A 23,854-nucleotide genomic window follows, 5' to 3' on the forward strand; every position below is an offset into this window, starting at 1 on the left:
AGCGCAACCCCCCAACGGCCCCGGCTGCAGCCAGCTCCCCCAGCCCCAGCGGGACCCCGGCCCACGGCCCCACCGCACAGCCCCGCCCCTCCCCACGGGGCCCGGAGCCCCCCAACCGCCCCGCCCCTCACCGTGGGGCCCGGCGCCCCCGGCCCGCGGCAGGCGGCCGGCCACGAGCAGGAGGCAGAGCAGCGCCCGCAGCAGCCGCCGCCCCATCCCGGCCGCTCCGCGCCGCACCATGCCGGGCCCGCAGCCCAGCGCCGCCCGCAGCTGCTGGCCGCCCGGCCACGCCCCCGCCCGAGGGGCCAATCACAGGCCGACGCACGGGCCCGCCCCCTTCGGAGCCACCAATTGCAGCCCGCCACTAGGACACGCCCCCTACTCCAGCCAACCGCAGCCCATCTCTGGGACACGCCCCCTAGCTAATCTAAGCAGCCACGGGACACGCCCCCTTGCCAATAGCCCCACCCCTTTGGGAGGCGCCAATCAGCTCTGACCCGTCGACACACGATCAACCCCATCCCGCAACCCCGCCCCCAGGGCCACGCCCCACGAGGGCTGCCCCATCGCACCTGGGTTTAGGACACGCCCCCCGCCGAGAAGCCTCGCTCACTTCAGGTGGCGCCAAAAACAAGAGACACGCCCCCTGGGTAATAGACCAATCACAGCCCAGATCCGGACACACCCTCACACCATGTCAGCCAATGGGAAGATTAGGGTGCGGACTCCCAGGAGCAGGCCCACGCGTCTTCCCAAGCACCGGGCACCCCCGGTGAGACCCCATTGGGACCCGCCCCCCGCCGGGCCCCACCTGCCCAGCCCCACATCCTACCTCCCCGTGGGCGGGGCGGGGCAAAGGGGCTGACAGCCAATGGGGCGGACCTATGGGGCAGGGTGGGGCACCGCGGGGCTGACCTGGGGCTGGGCAGCTGCCGCTTGGTGACTGTCCACCCCGGCGCCGCCTCCGCACGTTTCTGCCTCGGCCCAGCCGGCGGCCGCGGGTTTCCCGGCACCGATCTCAGGCTGTGGCCACGTCCAAGGGCCCGGGGGCGGCTGCAGCCCCAGCACGGCCCGGAGCTCGTTCAGGGCCTAGCCTGGGCCGCCCCCGCGCCCTGCCCCCCCCGGCGCACCTCTCCCCGCGGGCTCCGTCCCAGCCCCGGCCCCTCGCTGCGCGCTCACACCGGCGCTGCCCCGCCGCCAGGGACTGGGGGGATCCGCCCGAGAGCGCAGCTCCTGGCCCTGCCCAGCGCCTCCCCGGCCGGGGCTCGGCCCGCCTGGGCATCGCAGCCACCGGACAGCCCCGGCGTCCGGACCCGGGCCACAGCCCGCTAGCCACCAACGCCGCCTGGGCGCTCCCCGCCGAGGCGCCCCGGGGGCCTCCTGCCCCTCCGGACACAGCTGGGCCCGCGGGCGCAAACGGCCCCGCCGACTGGTGGCTCGGCCCGTGGCCAGCCTGGCGCTGGGAGACGCGGTGCACAGGGCCCAGCCCCGGGCCAGAAGCAGCTCCGACCCCGGCCCCCGCGGGCCTGAGCTCACGCACCTTCCAGCGGAGGCGCCTAATTCCCGTCCGGTCCATCCCTGGCGAGCGGCGCGTCCCCGGCTCCTTCAGCCCCAGCAGACCCCTGCCGCTGGCCGGCCCTGGGCAGCCCGTAAGCACCCACCAAGCTCCCACCGTCCCCTGCCTCCCGCCCCTTCCCCGGAGGCCGCACAAAGCCCAGCCAGGGGGTTGGAAGAAACCTCCGGAACCACCGGGTCCAACCCCTGCTGGAAACCCAACGCGGCCCTCAGCCCCGCCGGGACTTAAAAGCCTCCAGGGGTGGAGACTCCACCACCTCCCTCGGCAGCGCCCCCCGCCCCCCGGGGAGCGTGTCCTAATCCAACCTGCGCCTCCCGCTGTAACTGCAGCTCGTGTTCTGCCTCTGTCACCCCGAGAACAGCCTCTCACGCTCCCCTCCAGAGCTCGCTGCAGGCAGGTGAAGGCTGCGAGTGAATCACCCCTGTCTTCCCTTCTGCGAACTAAACCAGCCCAGATCCCCCGGCCTCTCCTCACAGGTCCTGCGCTCCAGCCCCTCATCATTTTCATTGTCCTGCGCTGGACCGTCTGCGGCGTCCACATCCTTTGCGCGACGGAGGCCCGAGAACTGGGCACCAAACTCACCAGAGCTGAAGCAAGGGGAGCGATCGCTTCCCCAGGCCTGCGGGAAATGCTGCGCCTAACGCTCCCCAATGGGCCATTAGCCTCCTTGGCTACCAGGGCTCACTGCTGACTCCTGTCCAGCCTCACCCACTGCAACCCCCAGGGCCCCTTCGGCTGCGCTGCTGCCGAGCCAGTCGCTCCCCGGCCTGTAACAACGCTCGGGATTCTTCCGGCCCAAGTGCAGGACTCCGCACTTCTCCTCATGGAACCTCATCAGGCTTCCTTTGGCCCAGTCCTCCAATGCATCCAGGTCACTCTGGACCCCCATCCCCACCCTCCAACCCCTCCCCCGGCTTAGTGCCATTTGCCAGCTTCCCCAAGGTGCCATCCGTCCCCTCCTCAGGCCCCTGATGAAGATGCCGACCATGGCTAGGCTGTGCCACGTGGACCCCCAGGCTGTCTCGCCTCGCCTCATCATTTCCTGGCCCTCCCCAGAGGCCCCTCCACCTCGCCTGCAGACCACTGCTCGCCAGAGCAGGGACTGGCCTTCCTTTTGCGCCCGGACAGTACGTGACGTGGGGTCCTGGGCACTGCAAATGGCCTCACCCCTAGGGAACCACCGCCGGCCTCACCCGTCTGCCCAGCGAGCTGCCAGCCCCTGGGGTGAGGTCTGGCCCATAGCCAATCGCAGGGGTCTCCAGCTCACTGCTCGCTGTCCAGTGTATGAAGGAGGGTGCCAGGGGCCAGCCGCTGAGCCCTTCACCTCGCCTGGCTGCACGAGCACCTGCTTCAGCCTGAGCCTCCGGAGCGCTCCCAGCAGGGCTCCCCACCACCGCAGGAGTTAGTTGCAGCTGGAGGTCCAGCTGGGTGTCCCACTGGTCTGGAACAGGCTGTCTCTAGGGGCGTCTCAGCCCCCCCTTGCTGCTGCCCCAGGGAGGTACCGTGCAGAGTCTGTGGGAGGAGAGCCGGGCTCGAAACGGGAACCGCCTCGCCACCGTCCCGAGAGCAGCACAGACGCGCCTTACAAACCTGCCACCGGCCCCTTCCGCCAGGGCCGCCCCAGGGCAGATGCCCAGCCCAGGCAGTGGCTGTGGTGGGCTGAGGAGCCAGGCAGCTCACATGGCTATGCACACTGGTGCCTGGCAGGAGCTGGCTTAGAGCTGGCGGCTGGGCTGGCTGTGCCCAGTGGAGGTGGCCCTGGGCTGACCCCGTGCCCTGCAATAGGCCAAACTGCGGCGAGAAGCTTCCTTCTAACGAGCTTTGCTGCACAGGTGAGCGAGGCTTGGCCAGAGCTGCCCTCTCCCACCCCCACTCCTGCCAGCCCTGGCCGCCGGGTGAAAGGACCTGCCCCAACGTGCTCTGGCGAAATGGGCCCAGCCTTGCCTGCCCCAGACCCCGTCCCACATTGCTGCAGGGCCAGCGCCCTTGTAACGACTCACTCGGCTGAGCTCGGGACCAGTGGGACACTGCGTGTGTGCCCTGCAGCAAAGGCCCGGCTCCGGCTCCGGCTCCGGCTCGTCGGGCAGACCCGGGGGGCGATGGGGCAGAGTTATGTCCGGCACCGAGGCTGCTGGCTGGGCTTTTGGCTCCTGTCCAGCGGTTCCAGCCTGAGCCATCGTTTGGCTCCTGTCGCTGGGCGCCTGCACCGCACAGCTCGGCAGCACTAACCCGGGACTGCCGACTGGCAAATGCTCCTGGCAGGCAGGAACACTGCCCCGGGGCGCAGGGTGAGAAGCTGCCCGCCCGCCCGCCCCCAGGGGCCTGCCAGACAGTCCCAGCCGAGGGGGGCCTGGCTCAGGGCTGCAGGCGGCCTTGGGTTCATGCTCGCATTACACCATTCTTGCATCACTGCCGCAGCGCCCAGACCGCTCACCACCACCCTGGCAGCCCAGCTCCGCTCCGGGCACCCTGCAGCCGCGGACCAGGCAGCCAGGCCCTGCCCCCCCCGACGCTGCTGGCTTAGGGCAGAAGGCGACTGCTGGTGCTGTGGGCCAAGCAGAGGAGAGCAGCGGCTGCCCCAAGCTGCTGCCGTCCACCGGTCCGTCTGCTCCACAGCCCTGGCACAGGCGGCGTTGGCCCAGCCACACGCAGACTCCCCAGCACAGCCACCGGCACCCCACCAGGGTAGGCACGGTGCGCACTGCCCTGCGGCTGCACCTGCTCTCTGGCCTTTCGCCGGCCATCATTAGAGCTCAGTCACCAACCGCAGGTGCCGTGGGGCTTGTCTGCTCTGTGTCCTGCCCAGTGGAGGCGACTTAGAGGCACAGGCCGCCTGGATGCGCAGTCGGCCAGCGACGGAGAGCCTGCCCTGCCCTGCCCTGCCCCAGGCATGCCCCGGGGGGGCAGCTCACAGCTCTTAGCACCCCTCCCCGGGGCCCTGATGCCGGAGGAGATGGGATGGCGTTCCCAGAGGCAAGGCAGGGGCCCTGAAGCCAGGGGAAGCCACGGCCTCCTGCGGGGGCTCGAGCCAGCGGATCAGGGAGCACCCCTCACAGTCCATCCTCTGCGGCCGCCCAGCTCCAGACAGTGCCCTGGGAGCTGCCTCCTCTGCAGCCAGGTGCACAGGGTCGCGCCCCTGGTCCTGGCTAGGGGCAGGCTCTGACCCCTGCAGCCGCGTGTGTCCTGTGTCTGGCAGGCTCACAAGGGGGATCTGCTTCCAGTGAATCTCAACGGCTCCAAGAGCTGCTGGAATCCCCCCCACCGCCTAAGTGCCGTAGCCCTGGGGTGAATCCAGCCATGAGAGCATCTGCTGGGCGGATCCCCCTCCCTCCCCAGGGTCCCCGTGCTGCGCAGGGGGTCAGGATCAGACCCTCTGCCTCTTGCCCAATGGTCCCTGCTACCACTGCTCCCGCGGCGGGGCCAGGCACTGCCCACCCCAGGCTGGTGGCTCAGGGCGGCTGGATCCCATGGCGGGTGCCAGCGACCCCACTGGGCACTCCTGGGGGGGGCAGAGCCCCCACACCAGCTCTCGGGCCATCACGACGGCACCCCCCGAGCCACACTGTGTGAATGGTGAATGCACTTTAATGGGCACCGGGGGCCCGGCTCAGTCCACCAGCAGGCTGCGGTTCACCTCCGGGAAGAGGCTGAAGAACCCCTGGAAGGAGAGAGCGAGGGATCAGGGCTGGGCCGGGGCTGGGGCCGGGGCAGCTCAGCCAGGGAGGGGGACAGCTGCTCCCCGCTCAGTTACACAAGCGTTCCCATGGCAGCCAGATAGTCACTTAGCGCTGGAGGATGTTGCCATAGCAACCAATCACTGACTCAAGGCCAGTGCAGGTTGCTGTGGTAACCGTTCAGGGATGAAACTGGCCAGGGAGGGGCTGGAGCAGACAGGATGGGGGAGGTCAGGGCAGCCGGGCCCATCAGCAGGGGCAGCACAAGAGCAGGGTGTGGGCGGATGGGACATGCAGGAGGATGGGGTGCAGAGGCACAGGGTGTAGGGAAATGGGGTACAGGGATTCAAAGAGATGGAGTGCAAGGGGACAGTCGCTGCAGGGTATCGGGAGACGGGGTGCAAAGATGGGGTGCAGGGGGCTGGTGTTTGCAGGGGAAAGGGGCGCAGAGAGATGGGAGTTGAAGGGGGATCGGGTGAGGGTGTGCAGGAGGACAGGGAGTGGGGGATGGGGTGCAGGGGACATGGGCATGGGGGGATGGGGCCCAGGGGGACCGGAGGTTGCAGGGGATGGAGTGCAGGGCACGATGGAGTGAGGGGGGTACAGGTGAGACTCAGGCTGGATGTGTGTGTGACGGGCAGAGCAGCTCTCAGAGGCTGGGGATGACCCCTGGGGCTATAACCTAGGCTGGCAGGTAACACCTGTGCCCTGAGCACAGAGCAGGGAGGAGCCGAGCTGGGTTTGATTCTGGGGCTGGGTTTGAATCGGAGGCAGCAGTTAGAAGCTGGAGGGGAGAGGGAGCTGGAAGGAGCCAGCCTGGCGAGGGGGAAGCTACACCCCAGAGGGGCCCCCCTCGGGGTCTTCTCCCCAGGACGGGTTGGAAGGACTGTCTCTGGCTGCTATACTGACGCTGCTGTGAAAACTGGGCATCTGTTGCCTAATAAACCTCCTGTTGTACCTGCTGAGTGAGAGTCACTCCTGCCAGCGGACGGGGTGCAGAGCAGGGGGACCCCTGAACCCCATCACACAGGGGATGGGGTACAGGGGAACCAGAGGATGGGGCGCAGGGGATGGGGTCCAGGGGGTGCAGGGGTCCAGGGGACGGGGCGCAGGGGATGGGGCACAGGGGACAGGGTGCAGGGCTCAGAGGACAGAGTGCAGGTGATGGGGCGCAGGGGATGGGGTGCAGGGGACCAGGCAACAGGGCGCAGGGGACAGGGAGCAGGGGTCCAAGGGACAGGGCGCAGGGGACCAGGGGATGGGGCGCAGGGGACGGGGCTCAGAGGATGGAGTGCAGGTGACGGGGCACAGTTGCGCAGGGGACGGGGTGCAGGGGACCAGGCGACAGGTTGCAGGGGATGGGGTGCAGGGGTCCAAGGGACGGAGCGCAGGGGACGGGGATGGGGCGCAGGGGACGGGACGCAGGGCACGGGGTGCAGGAGACAGGGCGCAGGGTTGCAGGGTGCAGGGGACAGGGTTGCAGGGCACGGGGCACAGGGTCCAGGGGACGGGGCGCAGGGGACGGGGCTCAGAGGACGGAGTGCAGGTGACGGGGCACAGTTGCGCAGGGGACGGGGTGCAGGGGACCAGGCGACAGGGTGCAGGGGATGGGGTGCAGGGGTCCAAGGGACGGAGCGCAGGGGACGGGGATGGGGCGCAGGGGACGGGACGCAGGGCACGGGGTGCAGGAGACAGGGCGCAGGGTTGCAGGGCACGGGGTGCAGGGGACAGGGTTGCAGGGCACGGGGTGCAGGGGACAGGGCGCAGGGTTGCAGGGCACGGGGTGCAGGGGACAGGGTTGCAGGGCACGGGGCGCAGGGTCCAGGGGACGGGGCGCAGTCTCACCCGGAAGAGGGTGACGCTCTGGAGCACGCTGGAGACGCAGCACATCTCGCGGACGGAGTGCATGGCCAGCTGTGGGCAGCCGATGTCCAGGACCCGCAGGCCGAGGCGGGAGGCCAGGATGGGCCCGATGGTGGTGCCGCAGGGCATGTCGTTCCGCACCATGAACTCCTGGAAGCCCAAGTGCAGGGCAGGGGTCAGGGTCACCCCCCAGAGACCCACAACCGGGGCCGCGATGGCCCTGGCAGTCTGCCAACGAGCCCAGGGGTCGAGCACATGGAAACCAACCGGGGTGCCCCCCGCAGCCCCCACAGGGGACACGCCAGAGCCAGGCCCCAGCACATGGGCTGCCCCCGCCACTCTGGGGCTCCAGGCTGCACGCCCCTACTCCACCCGAAGGGGCCACCACTGCGGGGCAGCCATTTGTTTGGGGGCTTCCCTGGCCTGCCTGGCCACCGGGGCTGGGGGGGGGCACTCAGCCCTCTCCTGGTTGTCATGGAAACCCCCAGGCCTATGCTGAGTGCGGAGGAGGGGATAGCATGGTGCCGGTGACCCGGCCTGGGGGCGATGGGGTGCAGGGGGCTGGCGTTTGCAGGGGAAGGGGAACATTCAGCCTGGGGCACTGTGCCCGAGTGGGGCCTGGGGAGGGGGGTGAGGGGTTGGCATGCGGGGGTGGGGACTCCATGCCCTGGGTCCCTGGTGTAACGAGGGAGGGGGAGGGGGTTGGTTGGTGCAGGACGAGCACAGAGTGGAGACCCCGGCGACAGGTGCCCGGTGCCCGGCAGACCCAGCTCGGGTGGCACAGCCGGTCCTGGCCCATGGAGGACAATGAGCTGCAGAGAGAGGAGCCCGGTGCCCTGCCCGGCTGGTCCCAGCCAGCGGGGACAAAGGCGGGAGCAGAGAGGGGCCCAGGCGCCCTGGTTACCCGGCGGAGGACAAAGGCCGAGGGAGGAGCTGGGGGTACTGGGGGCTCAGGTGGAAGGAGGGGCTATGGGACAGGGCAGAGATCAGGCAGAGCCCCCTGGCTGCAGGGGTAGTAATGGTGGTGTGTGCCTCAGTTTCCCTAGGCACCGCCCCAGTGCCGTTGGCGATGGGCGTTTGGGTGTGATGGCTTCTCACACGTGACACCTTTTGCCCAGGAAGCAGGACAAAGGCCCGAGGAGGGGCCTGGCTGTTTGGATTTCAGGTGGGCGGTTTCAGCCATCTGGGAAAGCAAGGGGGAGGGCCAGCGCCCGGCTTGGGGACCCCTCTTGCCCCTCTCCCCAGATGGACGGTACTGACGGCTTCTGGTCCCTCCGCTGACTAGTCTGTTCTACGCTGTGTCCCTGTCGCCTGACCCCCGGCTGTTCCCCTGGGGAGCGAGAGCCACGCCCGCCTGCGGGTGGGGGGGCAGGGCTGGGGATGCCCCACACCATGGCACCTCGCTGCTAACACTGGCTGGCAGCACTGCGCCCCGAATGGGAGAAGGAAGCTTCCCCTGGTGCCCTGCCAGCTGGCCTGCGGGTCGGGCACCCTGCAGGGAGCAGGTCACTGGTACCAATGGTCCAGTCTGGGAGCCTCCAGGGCCGGGTGTCCCCGAGGCTGTCTGGGTTCAGGGGAGACCCTGATGACGAGGGTTCCCAGGCAGGGAGGAGGAGAAGTGCAGAGTCCTGCACCTGGGGCGGAAGAATCTCAAGCATTGTTACAGGCTGGGGACTGACTGGCTCAGCAGCAGTACGATGGAAAGGGACCTGGGGGCTATGGTGGATGAAAGGCTGGATATGAGTAAACAGTGCGCCCTTGTCGCCAGGAAGGAGCATATTAGGGTGCATTAGGAGGAGCATTTCGAGCAGGTCTAGAGAAGTGATTGTTCCCCTCTATTCAGCACTGGTGAGGCCACATCTGGAATATTGTGTCCAGTTTTGGGACCCCCAGTATAAAAAGGATGTGGATGTGCTGGAGCAGGTTCAGCGAAGGGCAACAAAAGTGATTAAGGGGCTGGAGCACAAGACCTATGAGGGGAGGCTGAGGGATTTGGGCTTGTTTAGTTCACAGAAGAGGAAACTGAGGGGTGATTTAATAGCAGCCTTCAACTTCCTGAAGGGGAGCTCTAAAGAGGAGGGTGAGAAACTGTGCTCAGTGGTGTCAGATGGCAGAACAAGGAGCAATGGTCTGAAGTTGAAGAGGGGGAGGTGTAGGTTGGATATTAGGAAAAACTCTTTCCCCAGGCGGGTGGTGAAGCACTGGAATGTGTTGCCTGGAGAGGCGGTGGATTCTCCATCCCTCAAGGTTTTTAAGTCCCGGCTGGACAAGGTCCTGGCTGGGATGACTTAGTCGGGGTTGATCCTGCGTTGGGCAGGGGGCTGGACTCAATGACCTCCTGAGGTCCCTCCCAGCCCTGGGATTCTGTGGTTCTGTGGGACCTGAGAGCGGCTGGGCACTTACCTGCAGGGGGACGCCGACGCGGCCCGCGATCTCCCGTATCACTGCCTCAGTGACAGCCGTGGAGGCATAGCGCTGGTTACTGTTCACCTTGATCACAGGGCCCTGTGCACAGCCACACACCCTGGTGCTCAGCCCCGGCTCCCAGCAAGCCGGCCAGCGGGGCAGGGGCAGGGGCGGCGCTGCCATACTGCGGCTAGCAGAGCCCGGGGGGAGTGATGTCCTCTCCCAGCCCCAGAGTCCCGGCATCCACAGCGCCTCCCCCAGGGGCTGGCCTGAGGGGTCTCCAAGCAGCTGGCGGAGGGGCCTGCCCAGGGACTGGCTCCAAGCCAGGAATGGGCAAGAGGGGACGGCTTGCAGGGTGCAGCCTGCTCTGCTCCGGACGCTGGGTTGGATGGCGCTTTGGCCTGACCCACCCGGCCACTCTCACGTGCCAAGCCAGGACCAGAGCCCCTGGCTGGCTGGCTGGGGCAAGGCGAGCACCGGGGAAGGGCCCTGCAGCCCAGGAGACTGGTTCTTGGTGGGGGATGCAGGGAGTACTAGCCCCCTCCACCCAGCGAGCCCCAGCGCCTCCCCAGGGAGCCCCAGCCCAGGGAGGAGGCTGTGCTGACCTTGTGGAAGGCTGGCCGGTGATTCTCCTCATACTTGTCCCTGCAAGCGGAGCTGCATGTTACTGCCAGGCCTTCCCCAGCCCCAGCCCCAGCCCCAGCTGCTGCCCTCCAGCCCCGCGGGGCCCTGGCGCTCTGTCACTCACAGGTAGTTGGGGTGCACAGCGTGGGCCATGTCGGCGCTGAGCAGGTAGGACTTGGCCAGCGCCTCCTCGAACGCCGTCAGGTTCTGGGCCGTGGCCGAGATGCGGCGCAGCACCAGCTCGATGAGCAGGGAGCGGGCTCCCTGCGCGCTCTCCGAGCCTACCTGCAAGGAGGCGCCCGTCAGCACGGCTGCCCCAGGGCCACGCGGGAACAGCAGCCCCTGCCCCGTCCCTGGCCCCACCACCCGGCGGGAGCCAGACCCCTCATCCAGGAACACGCCGCCGGGGCCTTCCCAGTGTGCTGGGTCTGCACCAGCGCGTGCCACGCGAGGTGTGCGGCGGCAGCCGGGGGGTCGCTGTGTCTGGCGAGGGGCCGTGGTTACCGGGGGCGTTGCCAGGGCTGACTCTGAGCTGGCAGGCGGCGTTTGTTCCTGGGCCCAGCCGCGCCGACCTCCAAGGCCCGTGGGAGCAGCCTGCCTGTGCACCTCAGCCCTGGACGCTGCCGACGGAGGAACGCCCGAAGCACTTGGACGAGGGACCCGCCCATGTGACAGGCTCCACCTCGGCTCGGGACGCGGTGCCTGGGCTGCTCCCCCTGCCGGGGCAGGGAAGGGCGGTGGTGGGCTGGGACTCTCGGGGTGCAGTGGGGAGAAGCTGGGTCTGCCCCCCCTTTCCCTGCCCACGGGGCGCTGTGCCACCCAGGGCTGCATGGTGTGCGTGTCACAGGTTCCCCCGGCTGGCCCTGCCACTCACCTCCTCGTTGTCATACAACACAATCAGGCGCACGTTGGGCTCCTGGGAGAGGGAGCCTGGGGCCTCGCAGGAGTCGATCAGGGCCTGCAGGGAGAGAAAGATGAGGCCCTGGGGCTGAGCTGGGGCCAGAATGGGGCACTCGGAGGGGCAGAACCCACCGCCAGGCCAGGCAAACAGCCCCTCCGCCCCAGCCTGCCCCGCCACAAGGGGAGCCCCTGTGAGAGCCTGGGACATGCTGCCCCCAGAGACAGGTGCAGCTGCGAGCCTGGAGAGGGGGGCGAGAGCAGAGGTACAGCCCCCCCAGCACAGCCCCCTCACCTGCAGGGCGCAGTAGCAGCTGTGGAGGTTGTCCAGGCGGGGTGAGAAGATGAACTCTTCAAAGGCACCACCCAGCATCTGAAATGAGACGAGCAGACGGGACCTGTCAGGCTGGGCAGCCGGCAGAGCCGGGCCGTGGGTGTGACGCCGCTGGCACCGGGCTGGGCGGCCGGCAGAGCCGTGCCGTGGGTGTGACGCCGCCGGCACCGGGCTGGGCCCCATGTGACAGGGTCAGGGGTCCCTAAGCTCTGCCCCCACCCACAGCCAGAAGTGAGTCTCCTGCACAGGTGTAAGAGAAGGTTTATTAGCTGACAGGGATACAGTGTGGCCCAGTGTTGTCCACACAGCAAGCAGAAGTGGTCCGTCCGACACTTGTGGGGAGGAGATCCCCAGACTGACCCCCATGCCTGGGGCTCTGCCTGCTTCACTCCTGCCCAGGCCCCAGACGAACTTCCCCGGGGTGTCTAATTCAAAAAAACAGCCAGACAGCACCTCTCCCTTTGTCTGGCTCCGGGGGAGGGCCGCAGAGAGGTTCCTGGGGGAGAAGGGATTCCTGTACTGGGAATGGGACCCCGTGAGGGATCCAGAGGCAGCTGATGGTTCCTCAAAAGTACCGGCGCAGGTTGCTGTACCTAGCCCATGATCTCCCGCTCGCAGGACACCAGGGGATCCACCGCACCAGGAGAAGGTTGTTACAGAACTTTTTATGGCCAGGGATCTTTGCAGCTGTCCGTCTGTATTGCCTGTCCTGCGATCCCTGCCAGAGGGTGGGGAAGAGCCAGGACAAGGGGAAAGTTGCCCTGAGGCCACTGCCCATCATAGAGGAGCCTTTCCAGAAAGTGGCTATAGACATAGTGGGACCCTTCAGCAAGGCAACGCGTTCGGGGAAGAAATACATTTTGGTGGTGGTAGATTTTGCCACGCAATACCCAGAAGCTGTGGCCTTGACCTCTATCGACGCTGACACAGTGGCGGATGCACTGCTGTCCATTTTCAGCAGAGTGGGGTTCCCCAAGGAGTCCTCACAGATCAGGGGTCCAACTTCATGTCGGCCCTGCTGCAAAGCTTGTGGGACAAGTGTGGGGTCCGGCACACCTGGGCCACAGCCGACCACCCGCAGACCAATGGGCTGGTGGAGAGGTTCAATGGGACTCTGAAGCAGATGCTGAGAACCTTCATGAATCACTACCCCCATGACTGGGACAAGTACTTACCCCACCTGCTGTTTGCATACAGGGAGGTGCCCCAGGAATCCACGGGGTTCTCCCCCTTTGAGCTGCTGTACGGAAGGAGGGTACGGGGACCCTTGGACTTGCTCACAGCAGAGTGGGAGGGGACGGCCTCTCCTGAAGGGGAGTCAGTGGTACAGTATGTACTGACCTTCCGGGAAAAACTCACCGAGCTCATGGGCCTGGCCAGGGAGAACCTCTCCATGGCCCAAAGGAAGCAAAAGGTCTGGTATGACCGTAACGCCAGGGCCCGAGCCTATGCCACCGGGGATCAAGTGATGGTCCTTGTACATGTGCGGCGGAACAAGCAGCAAGCGGCCTGGGATGGCCCCTTCAAGGTTGTCAAACACCTAAATGAGGTGAACTATGTGGTGGAACTGTCGAACCGGGCCCAGAGCCAGCGGGTCTATCATGTGAACATGATGAAACTGCAGTGGGACAGGGAGAACTTGGTGCTGGCCGTGTGCAGACACTGGGAGGGGCAGGGGGATGATCCCTTGGAAGATTTGCTCAAGGGGACTGGAGCCGGCTCCTTGCTGGAGTCTATTCCCCTCTCAGACCAGCTGACCCCTGCCCAGCAGACGGAGATCAAGGAGGTGCTGCATTCACACCAACAGCTGTTCTCGGACAGACCCGGACGCACTGACCTAGCTGTCCACCGAATAAAGACAGGCACCCATGGCCCTATCAAGTGTGTGCCATTCAGAGCCACAGGGAAGATGGCTCAGGACATAGAGCGGAGCTACTGAAAGGGATGGAGAGCTTTGCCCTGGCTTACGTGGACGACATTTGCATCTTCAGCCAGACGTGGGAGGACCATGCGTCCCAGGTCAAGTGGGTGCTGGACCGACTCCAGAAGGCCGGTCTGACTATCCAGGCAGGGAAGTGCAAGGTGGGAATGGCTGAGGTGACCTACCTGGGCCACAAGGTGGGCAGCGGCTGCTTAAAGCCAGAGCCAGCTAAAGTGGAGGCTGTCAGAGATTGGCCAACACCCCAGACTAAGAAGCAGGTCCAGGCCTTCATTGGGATGGCGGGGTACTGCCGGAGGTTTGTGCCCCACTTTAGCTCCATCGCAGCCCCCCTCACGGAGCTGTGTAAAAGGGGAAAGCCTGACAAGGTGGTCTGGACAGAGCAGTGCCAAGAGGCCCTCTGCGCGCTGAAGGAGGCTCTGGTCAGGGCCCAGTGCTGGCAAATCCAGACTTCAACAAGCCCTTCCTGGTGTTCACCGATGCCTCGGACGTGGGGCTGGGGGCGGTGCTAATGCAGGTGAATGACCAAGGGGAGAAACACCCCATCGTGTACCTGAGTAAGAAGCTGCTGCCCCGGGAGCAGAGCTACGCGGCCATAGAGAAGGAATGTCTGGCCGTGGTGTGGGCGCTGGGGAAGCTGCAGCCGTACCTGTTTGGACGGCGTTTCACCGTGTACACCCATCACTCACCCCTGACCTGGCTGCATCACATCAAAGGGGCCAACGCCAAGCTCCTGCGGTGGAGTCTGCTCCTGCAGGACTACGACATGGAGGTGGTCCATGTGAAGGGGAACAACAACACCATAGCCGATGCCCTGTCACGCAGGGAGGGCCCCGAACTTCCCCAGGTCACTGGCTAAGTGACCCCGCTCAGTGCGGTCTGGAAGGGGGGAGATGTGACGGAGTGGGGGTGGGGGGGGTCTCACATGCGGTGTGGGGCTCCTGCTGAGGGGAGTGTCGGCGAGCAGGGCCGCCTCTGCTCGGCTGAGTCCCAGACAAAGGGAGAGGGGGAGTGTTAGAATTGGAAAGGGGCAGTTAAGGGAGGCTGCTCGGGAGGCTGGAGAGCAAGACAAGCAGGCAGGACCCAGGCAGGGGCTCCAGGCCTGGGGTCCCCTCGCGGGGATCTGCTCCCCCAACCTGGGTCAGACAGACACTGCTGGCTGCTGGGCTGTCGAGTTTGTACCTTGTTGTGAGCCCGTCGCCCAATAAACCTTCCGTTGCACCTGCGGAGGAGAGTCGCTCCTGGCTGCAGACTGGGGGCAGAGCTGGGGGACCCTGAACCCTGCTACACCTGGACGTCTGGCACTGACTCAGCCACAGCCCCTGCGAACCCCAGGCCGTGCCCCCCTGCAGGGCTGCGTCCTTGGCTCCTTCCTGGGCTCTGCAGCGCCCCGTGGCCAAGGCACCGGTGGGGGTGGGGGGTTGTCTCCTCCCAGCCGGGGCTCAGGAGACCTCAGGGTGTGGAGCCAGGCTCGGGGTGGGCTCCCCAAGGACTGCCAGCACTGGAATGGGGCCCAGTGCCACGCCACACTGTGGGGTCCCTGGGGACGGAGGGAGAAGCTGCTGCTCTGCTGATGGGTCCTGGTACTCACCGCCGGCTGCGTATCCGCCAGACACAGCTCCATCTCCACTATCTGCTCCGGCTTCGTGTCCAGCTGGGAGCAGAGCAGGGAGAGCAGAGCAGGGGCGTGGCGCTCCGCCTGGGGAGAGCAACCCCACAGCCAGGTGACCCCCATGGACTGGCCACAACACCGGCTTCCTGCAGGGCAGCACTGCCTGCCAGCCTCCCCCCACCCCGCTCTCCTGGGGACCCCCACAGCTCCGGGCTGGGCCCCCCACAGCTCCGGGCTGGGCCCCCCCACAGCTCTCCCAGGGACCCCGCAGCTCCGGGTTGGGCCCCCCCACAGCTCTCCCAGGGACCCCGCAGCTCCAGTCTGGGCCCCCCCACAGCTCTCCCAGGGACCCCGCAGCTCCAGTCTGGGCCCCCCCACAGCTCTCCCAGGGACCCCGCAGCTCCAGGCTGGGCCCCCCACAGCTCTCCCAGGGACCCCACAGCTCCGGGCTGGGCCCCCCCACAGCTCTCCCAGGGACCCCGCAGCTCCGGGCTGGGCCCCCCCACAGCTCTCCCAGGGACCCCGCAGCTCCAGGCTGGGCCCCCCCACAGCTCTCCCAGGGACCCCACAGCTCCAGGCTGGGCCCCCCACAGCTCTCCCAGGGACCCCACAGCTCTGGGCTGGGCCCTTCCCCCACAGCTCTCCCAGGGACCCCGCAGCTCTGGGCTGGGCCCCCCCTCAGCTCTCCCAGGGACCCCACAGCTCCGGGCTGGGCCCCCCTCAGCTCTCCCAGGGACCCCACAGCTCCAGGCTGGGCCCCCGCCCACAGTCCCAGCAGGGACACTCGCTGCTCAAACCAGCACAATGGGGCCTTTGGCTTCCGGCTCCTGTCCTGTCTCACCTGGGCGGGTGCAGTGCAGGGAGCTGCAGCCTCGGGCGCCCCCTTCTCCAGCTGCTCCTGGATGGCTGTAGCCAGGATGGCCACCCTGTGGGAGAACCGGCTTGGCTGTCACCTGGGCGTTTCCAGCCCAGTCACTGCTCCTGCTGCCCGGGGCAATGGCCAGAGCCCCCTCTCCCCAGACACACCCCCCGCCATGGCCCAGGAGGAGACTGAGGGGGAGCCCTGCCCCAGGTCTGGGATCCACCCGCCGTCCCCCCACGGTACCAGCCACCTCCCAGGCAGCGCCCCAGGCCTGGCAGTGCGGCCCCAGCACCGTGAGCTGCCGTGCTCTGGGGTGGGTGTGGGGCAGGGGCTGCATGTCCTGCTCGGGCCTGGCCCCCGACGGCACCAGCCCCTCACAGGTGCTGCTCCGTGTTGGGCCCGAAGCTCTCGTTGATGCTGCGCTGCAGGTGGATGGCCAGGTGCGGGATGCGCAGGATGGGCCGCTCCACCCACACCAGCCGCTGCTCCAGGCGTCCCGCCGCCGGCTCCTGTGAGCAAAGCAGGGGGGCCGTCAGCGAGCCCTCCCGAGGGACCCCCTTCCTGGGCCTCGGCATCCCCCTGCACCCGCCCCCCAGCAGGTGAACAGCAGCGGGCCCAGTTCCCAAGGCGGGCGGCTGCTGAGTCTGGGAGGGGCCGTCAGATGCTGCGGGATTCCAAGGGGGAGCGTGAGTGCCATGGACGGATGGACGGACAGATGGACACACCCTCGGATCCAGGACCCGCAGATGGGAGCGGCTCCCCCCTGGGGCGGGACCCCCGGCTGCCGCGCTGCAGCCCACGAGTGGAGAACAGGGTGCACAGCCCCCTTGCGGGGGGGACATTGCAGGAGTTTCAGATGAACCTACAAACCCCAGTGCAGCCCCAGCCGTTTGCACCCAACCCGCGCCTGGAGGGGCCACGTGAGGTGCGCCGCGAGCGCTGCCGCGTGGCGGGTTCAGTTTGTGCCGCTCGGCCCCACGGCCGTTTGTGTGGGGCGGGCGGGGGCAGGAGGGGCTCTGCGCGTGTGTGTGAAAGGGCCGTGGCTGGGCGACCTCAGCAGGCGGCTGGGCACCCTCCTGCGAAGGGCCCAACGCAGACCAAGAACGTTAGCAGGTGCCACCCACCTGGGAGGGACCTGGCCGGGGGGCGTCACCCAGCAGCCAGGCCATGACCGGCTGGTTAAAGGGCCATGGACAGGTGACAGGTGACAGGCTCCAGCTCAGCCCTGCTTCCACCCAGGGAGAACAATGGGATTCCCTCCACCTGGGCCAGGGGACAGAGGGGCCCTGAGGCTCCTCCAGCTTCGCCGTCGCTCCAGCCCCTCTCGGCAGGAGCATCTCTGTGATGCGCTGAGCCCGGAAGGATCCACGACCCGGCCGAACGTAGGATGGATTCCAGACTTTCAAGATGCCGAGAGAGGAGGTGGAATCTCCATCCCTAGAGCTTTTTCTAAGTCCTGGCTTGACCAAACCCTGGCTGGGATGATTTAGTTGGGGTTGATCCTGCTTTAGGCAGGGGTCTGGACTCAGTGACCTCCTGGGGTCTCCTCCAGCCCTAGGATTCTACGATAGCCAAGTCCAACTCGGCTGCAGCCGGCACCAAGACCTCTGGGATCGGTGTGTAGAATTCGATGGCTTTAACAATTTCACTCTCACCCTGTTCTTTCCTTCACCTTTCATTAACGACCCCTTAGCTGGTAGCTGCGAAGGCCTGGCCCAGCTGCTCCCTGGGGTCAGACCCGAGGTGCACTCTGAGCCGGGGATGCGGCCGGCCCTTGGGGGCAGGAAGAACCCGTGTGAATTCGGTGAGGTGGGTTCCACGACCTCTCCCCTGTGTGCGGAGCGGACGGGCTGGGGCCCAAGAGAAGCTGGCGTGTGGGAGGGAGTTGCTGGTGTGACGTCTGGCTGGCCAGAGAGACGCAGCTGGGCTCCAAGTGATGGGTTTGGTGCCTTATGGTGGAGGAACCCCAGTCTGAGGCTGTACGTAGCTCTGTTTAAAGCAATTTGCCCTAATTTCTCTCCCGCAGTGATGCCCAGAGAAGCCTCCAGCGTTACAGGGGCTCCAGGGGTCAGAAAACAGGGCATCCCTGGGGGCCATGGCAGAGACAAGCAGGCGGGAGGCTCAGAGAAGTGCAGGTGATGTCCCCTGCCCCAGGAAGGACTGTCTCACTGAAGGAGGGTCCCTGACCTCGGAGTAGGTAAGGGTGGGGGCTCCTAGAACCGTGTGTGGGAACCTGGCCAGACTCACCTTTACAATTACGCGTCCGGCCACGGTCAGGTCCCGGTCGAACCAGGTGCTCCAGATGCCACCTCCATAGGTCTCCACACCCACCTGCACCAGGCCCACCTGGCCCCTCTTGGAGCAACGTTTCACCTGCCGAGAGCCAGCGGCACATCACCAGCCAGCAGGTCCTGGGCACTGGCAGCAGGAGGGGAGAGGCTGCTGCTGCCGGGGGGATCAGAGGAAGCCAGGCCCCAGGAGAGGGGAGCGAGGCTCCTCACTGATCCACCCCACAGCCAGCCCAGCCCGGCGAGACCACGGCCCAGCACCCACCGGGGCAACAAAGGGCAACCCAGTGGAGGGAAGCCACAGGCCTCAATGTTCTGGGCAGAGCCCAGTGGAGCGGGTGAGGGAGCAGGCATGGACAGAGCACCAAGGGACACGGCGTGGGTCGGGCATCGCCAGGGGACACGGCGTGGGTCGGGCATCGCAGGGGACACGGCGTGGGTCGGGCATCGCCAGGGGACACGGCGTGGGTCGGGCATCGCAGGGGACACGGCGTGGGTCGGGCACACTCTGGGCAACCAGCATGAGGTGGGTCAGGCCCTGGGAGCAACCCAGTCGGTTGGATCAGGTCAGATGCTACCAGAGGACCCTGCCTGAACCAGCATGGGATGATGTGATGGGGGGTGGGGAGGGGGGAGAGAGAGAGAGAGAGAGAGAGAGAGAGTGTGTGTGTGTGTGTGTCTCACAGAGGGTGGGGGGCTCCTGCTGAGAGTAACCTGGCGACCAGGTGACACCTTTGTACTGGAGACAAAGGGGGAGGTGGAGCCGGAGGGGTCTGAACTGGAACTGGGAGTTGGAAGCAGTGAGTCTGGGCTGGGAGAGAGAGAGAGAGACCAAGGAGGGGGCCAGGCCCCGGCTCCTCTCCCCAGCGTGGATGGGACTGGCTGTCTCTGCCGGCTGCACTGACCCCTCTGTGCGACGCTGTGTCCTGTCGGCTAATGAACCTGCTGTTCTCCTGCCGAGTGAGAGTCACTCCTGCTTGTAGACGGGGGGGGGGGGCAGATCCTGGAGACCCCTGAACCCCATCACAGATGGGTCAGGCAGGACACTGCCAGGAGATCCTGCATGGGTTGAGCCCCAGGGGAACCAGTGTGGGGTGGGCCAGGTTGAGTCAGGCCCTGGGAGCGCCGCGCAGGTCGGGTTGGATGCTGCTGGGGAACCCGCGTGGGTCAGGCCCTGGGGAACCCGTCGGCCGGTGGGGGTGGGAGGAGGCGGGGGCGCCCGTCGGGAGGTCCCTCACCCTGAGGCAGGGGCTGTCGGTGTGGGCGCCGATGAGGCTGAAGCCATTGCCTGGCTGGTAGCGGCCCCCGACGGCGAAGGCAATGAGGGTGGAACAGTTCCGGGTGAGGAAGTACTGAGGAAGAGGGAAAAGGAAGCAGAGTAGTGGTGGTGGCGGAGGCCTGAGCCCATCCCTGCAGCCCTGGGGCTGTGACCCCTCAGCCCCTTCCAGGGGGCAGAGGGGTGCCCCGCCCCCCACAAATGTGCCGTGCCCCCAGAGCCACAGGGCGGGGCACTCAAGCCCCCCAGGCAGCGCCCCCCTCACCTTGTGCTCAGGCTGAATGTGCCAGTGTTCGGCCTCCTTCAGCTCCTGGAAGCCGGCCTGCAGCAGGCGGCTGCGGCACTCGGCGACCACTGCGGGGAGCACAGGGTTCCATGCAGCTGTCCCCCAAAGCAGCCCCCGCGCCCCTCTTTGCCCCGGGAGAGGAAACCGGCCTCGCCCGGGCTGGTCTGCTGCTGCCGGCTGGGTGTCTGCTGTACGCAGTCTCTGCCCCGGGAGCCTCAGCATGCCGGCGACACGGGGCACCCCAGTCCCACGCTGCTCCCTGGGGAGTCCCTCTGAGGAGGTAGTACAGGGACCGAGAACCCCCTGGGGCGACCCCCGACCCCTCCCGCCACACGGGGACCGAGAACCCCCTGGGGCGACCCCCGACCCCACCCACTCGGTGCCACCCAGCAGCAGCGTCAGGAAGGCGGTTCTGCTCCTCCCGCAGCTGGCAGCCGGGCATGGTGCTGTGCCGGGTCCAGGGAAGCCCCTGCCCCTGTGCCATATCCCCAGAGACTGGGGGCAGAGACTTCGCGTGGCCTCTGCAGGGTTCGGGGAGAGCTCCTGGCACCAACCCAGTCGGCCTCGCCCGGGCCGGCAGGTGTGTGACACGCACACGCACGTGCACGCGCACGCTCCGCCCCACGGCTCCCAGCCGCCCCCTTCCCCCAGGAGTCCCGCTGCCCTCTGACAGGCAGTGGGGCGCTGGCCTGGCTGCCAGCAGAGCAAAGGGGCAGTGCAGGGCATGGGGGAACAGAGGCTGGGAGCCCAGTGTGCGGGCGCAGCCGGGCAGGGGCAGGGGGAGAAAGGGGCCCGAGGCCCAGGCGGCACCTGAGGCTGGGGAGTCTCTACTACCCGCACCCCAGGGAGCCTGGGGCGCGTGTGGGGGGGGGAAGGGGGTCCCCGCGGGGGGCTCCTACTGGGGCAGCTGTGGGTGGCGACAGCCGGGCGAGGGCAGGAGCAGCAGGGCTGCAACGCCGGGTGCAGAGCCCGTCCCCCCGGACCCCCCTCCGTGGCCGCTTACCGTGGAAGGGGGACGGGCTCCGATTCACAAACGCCAGGAGCTGGTGGGCGGCCGCCTGCACCGCGCGCTTGGAGTCGCTGGTCACGGACGCCTGGAGTGCAAGGGGGTGTTACGCGTGTCAACGCGGCGCTGCCCCAGCCCCGGCAGAGGGACCCCGTGCGGCTGCCCCACAGCGCCCAGCACCAAGGGGGGCCCAATCCACGGGCAGCGCCCCAGCCGTGCCCTGCCCGACCCCCCCCGTGTTCCCCCCCCGGCCGTGCCCAGCCCAAACCTCCCGTGTTCCCCCTGCTGGCCATGCCCAGCCCAACCCCCCCGTGTTCCCCCCTGGCAGCGCCCCGGCCGTGCCCAGCCCGACCCCCCCATGTTCCCCCCTGGCAGCGCCCCGGCCGTGCCCAGCCCAACCCCCCCGTGTTCCCCCCTGGCAGCGCCCCGGCCGTGCCCAGCCCAACCCCCCCGTGTTCCCCCCTGGCAGCGCCCCGGCCGTGCCCAACCCAACCCCCCCGTGTTCCCCCCCGGCAGCGCCCCGGCCGTGCCCAGCCCGACCCCCCCGTGTTCCCCCCTGGCAGCGCCCCGGCCGTGCCCAGCCCAACCCCCCCGTGTTCCCCCCTGGCAGCGCCCCGGCCGTGCCCAACCCAACCCCCCCGTGTTCCCTCCCAGCAGTGCCCCAGCCGTGCCCAACCCAACCCCCCCGTGTTCCCGCCCCGGCAGCGCCCCGGCCGTGCCCAGCCCAAACCCCCCCCGTGTTCCCCCCCGGCCGTGCCCAGCCCGACCCCCCCATGTACCCCCCCGGCAGCGCCCCGGCCGGGCCCAGCCCAAACCCCCCCGTGTTCCCCCCCGGCCGTGCCCAGCCCGACCCCCCCATGTTCCCCCCCGGCAGCGCCCCGGCCGTGCCCAGCCCGACCCCCAAGTGTTCCCCCCCGGCAGCGCCCCGGCCGGGCCCAGCCCAAACCCCCCCGTGTTCCCCCCCCCGGCAGCGCCCCGGCCGTGCCCAGCCCAAACCCCCCCGTGTTCCCCCCCGGCAGCGCCCCGGCCGTGCCCAACCCAACCCCCCCGTGTTCCCCCCCCGGCAGCGCCCCGGCCGTGCCCAGCCCAAACCCCCCGTGTTCCCCCCCCGGCAGCGCCCCGGCCGTGCCCAGCCCAAACCCCCCCGTGTTCCCCCCCGGCAGCGCCCCGGCCGTGCCCAACCCAACCCCCCCGTGTTCCCCCCCCGGCAGCGCCCCGGCCGTGCCCAGCCCAAACCCCCCGTGTTCCCCCCCCGGCAGCGCCCCGGCCGGGCCCAGCCCAAACCCCCCGTGTTCCCCCCCCCGGCAGCGCCCCGGCCGTGCCCAGCCCAAACCCCCCCGTGTTCCCCCCCCGGCAGCGCCCCGGCCGTGCCCAGCCCAAACCCCCCGTGTTCCCCCCCCGGCAGCGCCCCGGCCGTGCCCAGCCCAAACCCCCCCGTGTTCCCCCCCGGCAGCGCCCCGGCCGTGCCCAACCCAACCCCCCCGTGTTCCCCCCCCGGCAGCGCCCCGGCCGTGCCCAGCCCAAACCCCCCGTGTTCCCCCCCCGGCAGCGCCCCGGCCGGGCCCAGCCCAAACCCCCCGTGTTCCCCCCCCGGCAGCGCCCCGGCCGTGCCCAGCCCAAACCCCCCCGTGTTCCCCCCCCGGCAGCGCCCCGGCCGTGCCCAGCCCAAACCCCCCCGTGTTCCCCCCCCGGCAGCGCCCCGGCCGGGCCCAGCCCAAACCCCCCGTGTTCCCCCCGGCAGCGCCCCGGCCGTGCCCAGCCCAAACCCCCCCGTGTTCCCCCCCCGGCAGCGCCCCGGCCGTGCCCAGCCCAAACCCCCCCGTGTTCCCCCCCCGGCAGCGCCCCGGCCGTGCCCAGCCCAAACCCCCCGTGTTCCCCCCCCGGCAGCGCCCCGGCCGTGCCCAGCCCAAACGCCCCCCGTGTTCCCCCCCGGCAGCGCCCCGGCCGGGCCCAGCCCAAACCCCCCCGTGTTCCCCCCCCCGGCCGGGCCCAGCCCAAACCCCCCCGTGTTCCCCCCCCCGGCCGGGCCCAGCCCAAACCCCCCCATGTTCCCCCCCCCGGCCGGGCCCAGCCCAAACCCCCCCATGTTCCCCCCCCCGGCCGGGCCCAGCCCAAACCCCCCGTGTTGCCCAGCCCGGCCGCGCACCCCCGGGGGAGGGGGGGCAGGGTCGGGGTCTCCCAGCGGTCCGGTCCGGTCCGGTCCCCACCAGTACCTGCATGATCCCAGTCCGGCTGCCACTGCCGCTTCCGGCCCCGGCCCGGCCCGGCCCGAGCGCGCTGCGGCGCCTGCGGCCAGGAGGAGCCAACGCAGTTCGGCATTGCGCACCGCCGCGGCCCTCTGGAACCCCCCTGGGGCCCCCCCACCGCCCTCTGGACCTTCCCCCAGGGCCCCCTCCGCCCTATGGAACCCCCCATGGACCCCCCACCGCCCTCTGGAACCCCCCCTTGGGCCCCCCACTGCCCTCTGGACCCCCCCCTTGGACGCCCCCACCAACGTAGGGACCCCCTCTTGGGCACCCCACCGACCTACAGACCCCCCCCCTTGGGATCCCCCACCTACTTACAGATTCTCCCTTGGACCCCCCACAGCTCTATGGATGCTCCTCTTGGGCCCCATCTCCCTTCGAACCCCCCCCTTGTACCCCCCACTGAACTACGGACCCTCCCTTGGGCCCCCCACCTCCCTATGGAACCCCCCTTGGGCCCCCCTCTGCCCACTGGAATCCCCCCCTTGGGCCCTCCACCGCCCTAAGTACCCCTCTCTTGGGCCCCCCTCGGCCCTATGGAACCCCTCCTTGCGCCCCCAACACTCTATGGAACCCCACTTGGGCCCCTACTGCCCTAGGGACCCCCCTTTGGGCCCCCCCACCCTATGGAACCTCCCCCTTGGGGCCCTCACCGCCCTATGGACCCCCCCACCGACCTACAGATTCCCGCTTGGGTCTCCCACCTCTCTATGGACATTCTCCTTGGGCCCCCCACCGCCCTATGGACCCCCCCTTGGGCCCCATGGAACCCCCCCCTTAGACCGTCCACCAATGTACAGACCCCCTCTTGGGCATCCCTCCGACCTACAGATCCTCCCTTAGGCCCCCCACCGCTCTATGGACGCTCGTCTTGGGCCCCATCTCCCTACAAACCCCCTTTGTGCCCCCCACTGACCTACAGACCCCCTGTGATGGAGTGGGGGGAGTGCAAATGCGAGACTCAG

The 23,854-nt window shown here is 68.4% G+C and overlaps 2 protein-coding genes across 5 annotated transcripts in view; both read right to left on the reverse strand.

Annotated features, from left to right (window-relative positions):
- Positions 1 to 244, reverse strand: part of PTPRN (protein tyrosine phosphatase receptor type N) — a 39,894-nt gene extending 39,650 nt beyond the window's left edge. For both annotated transcript variants that reach the window (XM_075001576.1, XM_075001575.1), the window contains exon 1: positions 132 to 244. In XM_075001576.1, coding sequence (XP_074857677.1) covers positions 132 to 240 — 109 coding nt within the window. In that variant the 5' untranslated portion in view covers positions 241 to 244. The remainder of the gene's footprint in view (positions 1 to 131) is intronic.
- A 4,899-nt stretch (positions 245 to 5,143) lies between these two features.
- Positions 5,144 to 22,985, reverse strand: DNPEP (aspartyl aminopeptidase). Of its 3 annotated transcripts, none has more exons than XM_075001595.1 (15): positions 22,857 to 22,985; positions 20,641 to 20,731; positions 19,617 to 19,705; positions 19,314 to 19,427; positions 18,035 to 18,160; positions 16,166 to 16,296; positions 15,767 to 15,851; positions 14,905 to 15,012; positions 11,336 to 11,413; positions 11,018 to 11,101; positions 10,268 to 10,428; positions 10,125 to 10,164; positions 9,517 to 9,618; positions 7,096 to 7,263; positions 5,144 to 5,234 (listed from the first exon to the last, which is right to left on the reverse strand). In XM_075001595.1, exons 1-15 carry the CDS (start codon positions 22,860 to 22,862, stop codon positions 5,184 to 5,186), a joined length of 1,434 nt encoding a protein of 477 aa, XP_074857696.1. In that variant the 5' UTR covers positions 22,863 to 22,985; the 3' UTR covers positions 5,144 to 5,183. The 3 variants fall into 3 exon arrangements, with proteins under 3 accessions (XP_074857696.1, XP_074857695.1, XP_074857697.1); XM_075001594.1 differs by having other exon boundaries at positions 10,268 to 10,424; positions 11,014 to 11,101; XM_075001596.1 differs by lacking the exon at positions 9,517 to 9,618 and having other exon boundaries at positions 10,268 to 10,424; positions 11,014 to 11,101.
- Positions 22,986 to 23,854: the final 869 nt, after the last annotated feature.

This window comes from Carettochelys insculpta, chromosome 8 (genome assembly GCF_033958435.1).
Source record: "Carettochelys insculpta isolate YL-2023 chromosome 8, ASM3395843v1, whole genome shotgun sequence".
Lineage (NCBI taxonomy): Eukaryota > Metazoa > Chordata > Testudines > Carettochelyidae > Carettochelys > Carettochelys insculpta.

Coding starts and splice junctions, on each gene's coding strand:
- DNPEP (XM_075001595.1), bottom strand. Junction 18,161..19,313: donor CCGACAGCCCCTGCCTCAGG/GTGAGGGACCTC, acceptor GGCTCTCGGCAG/GTGAAACGTTGCTCCAAGAG. Junction 5,235..7,095: donor AGAGCGTCACCCTCTTCCGG/GTGAGACTGCGC, acceptor CTCTCCTTCCAG/GGGTTCTTCAGCCTCTTCCC.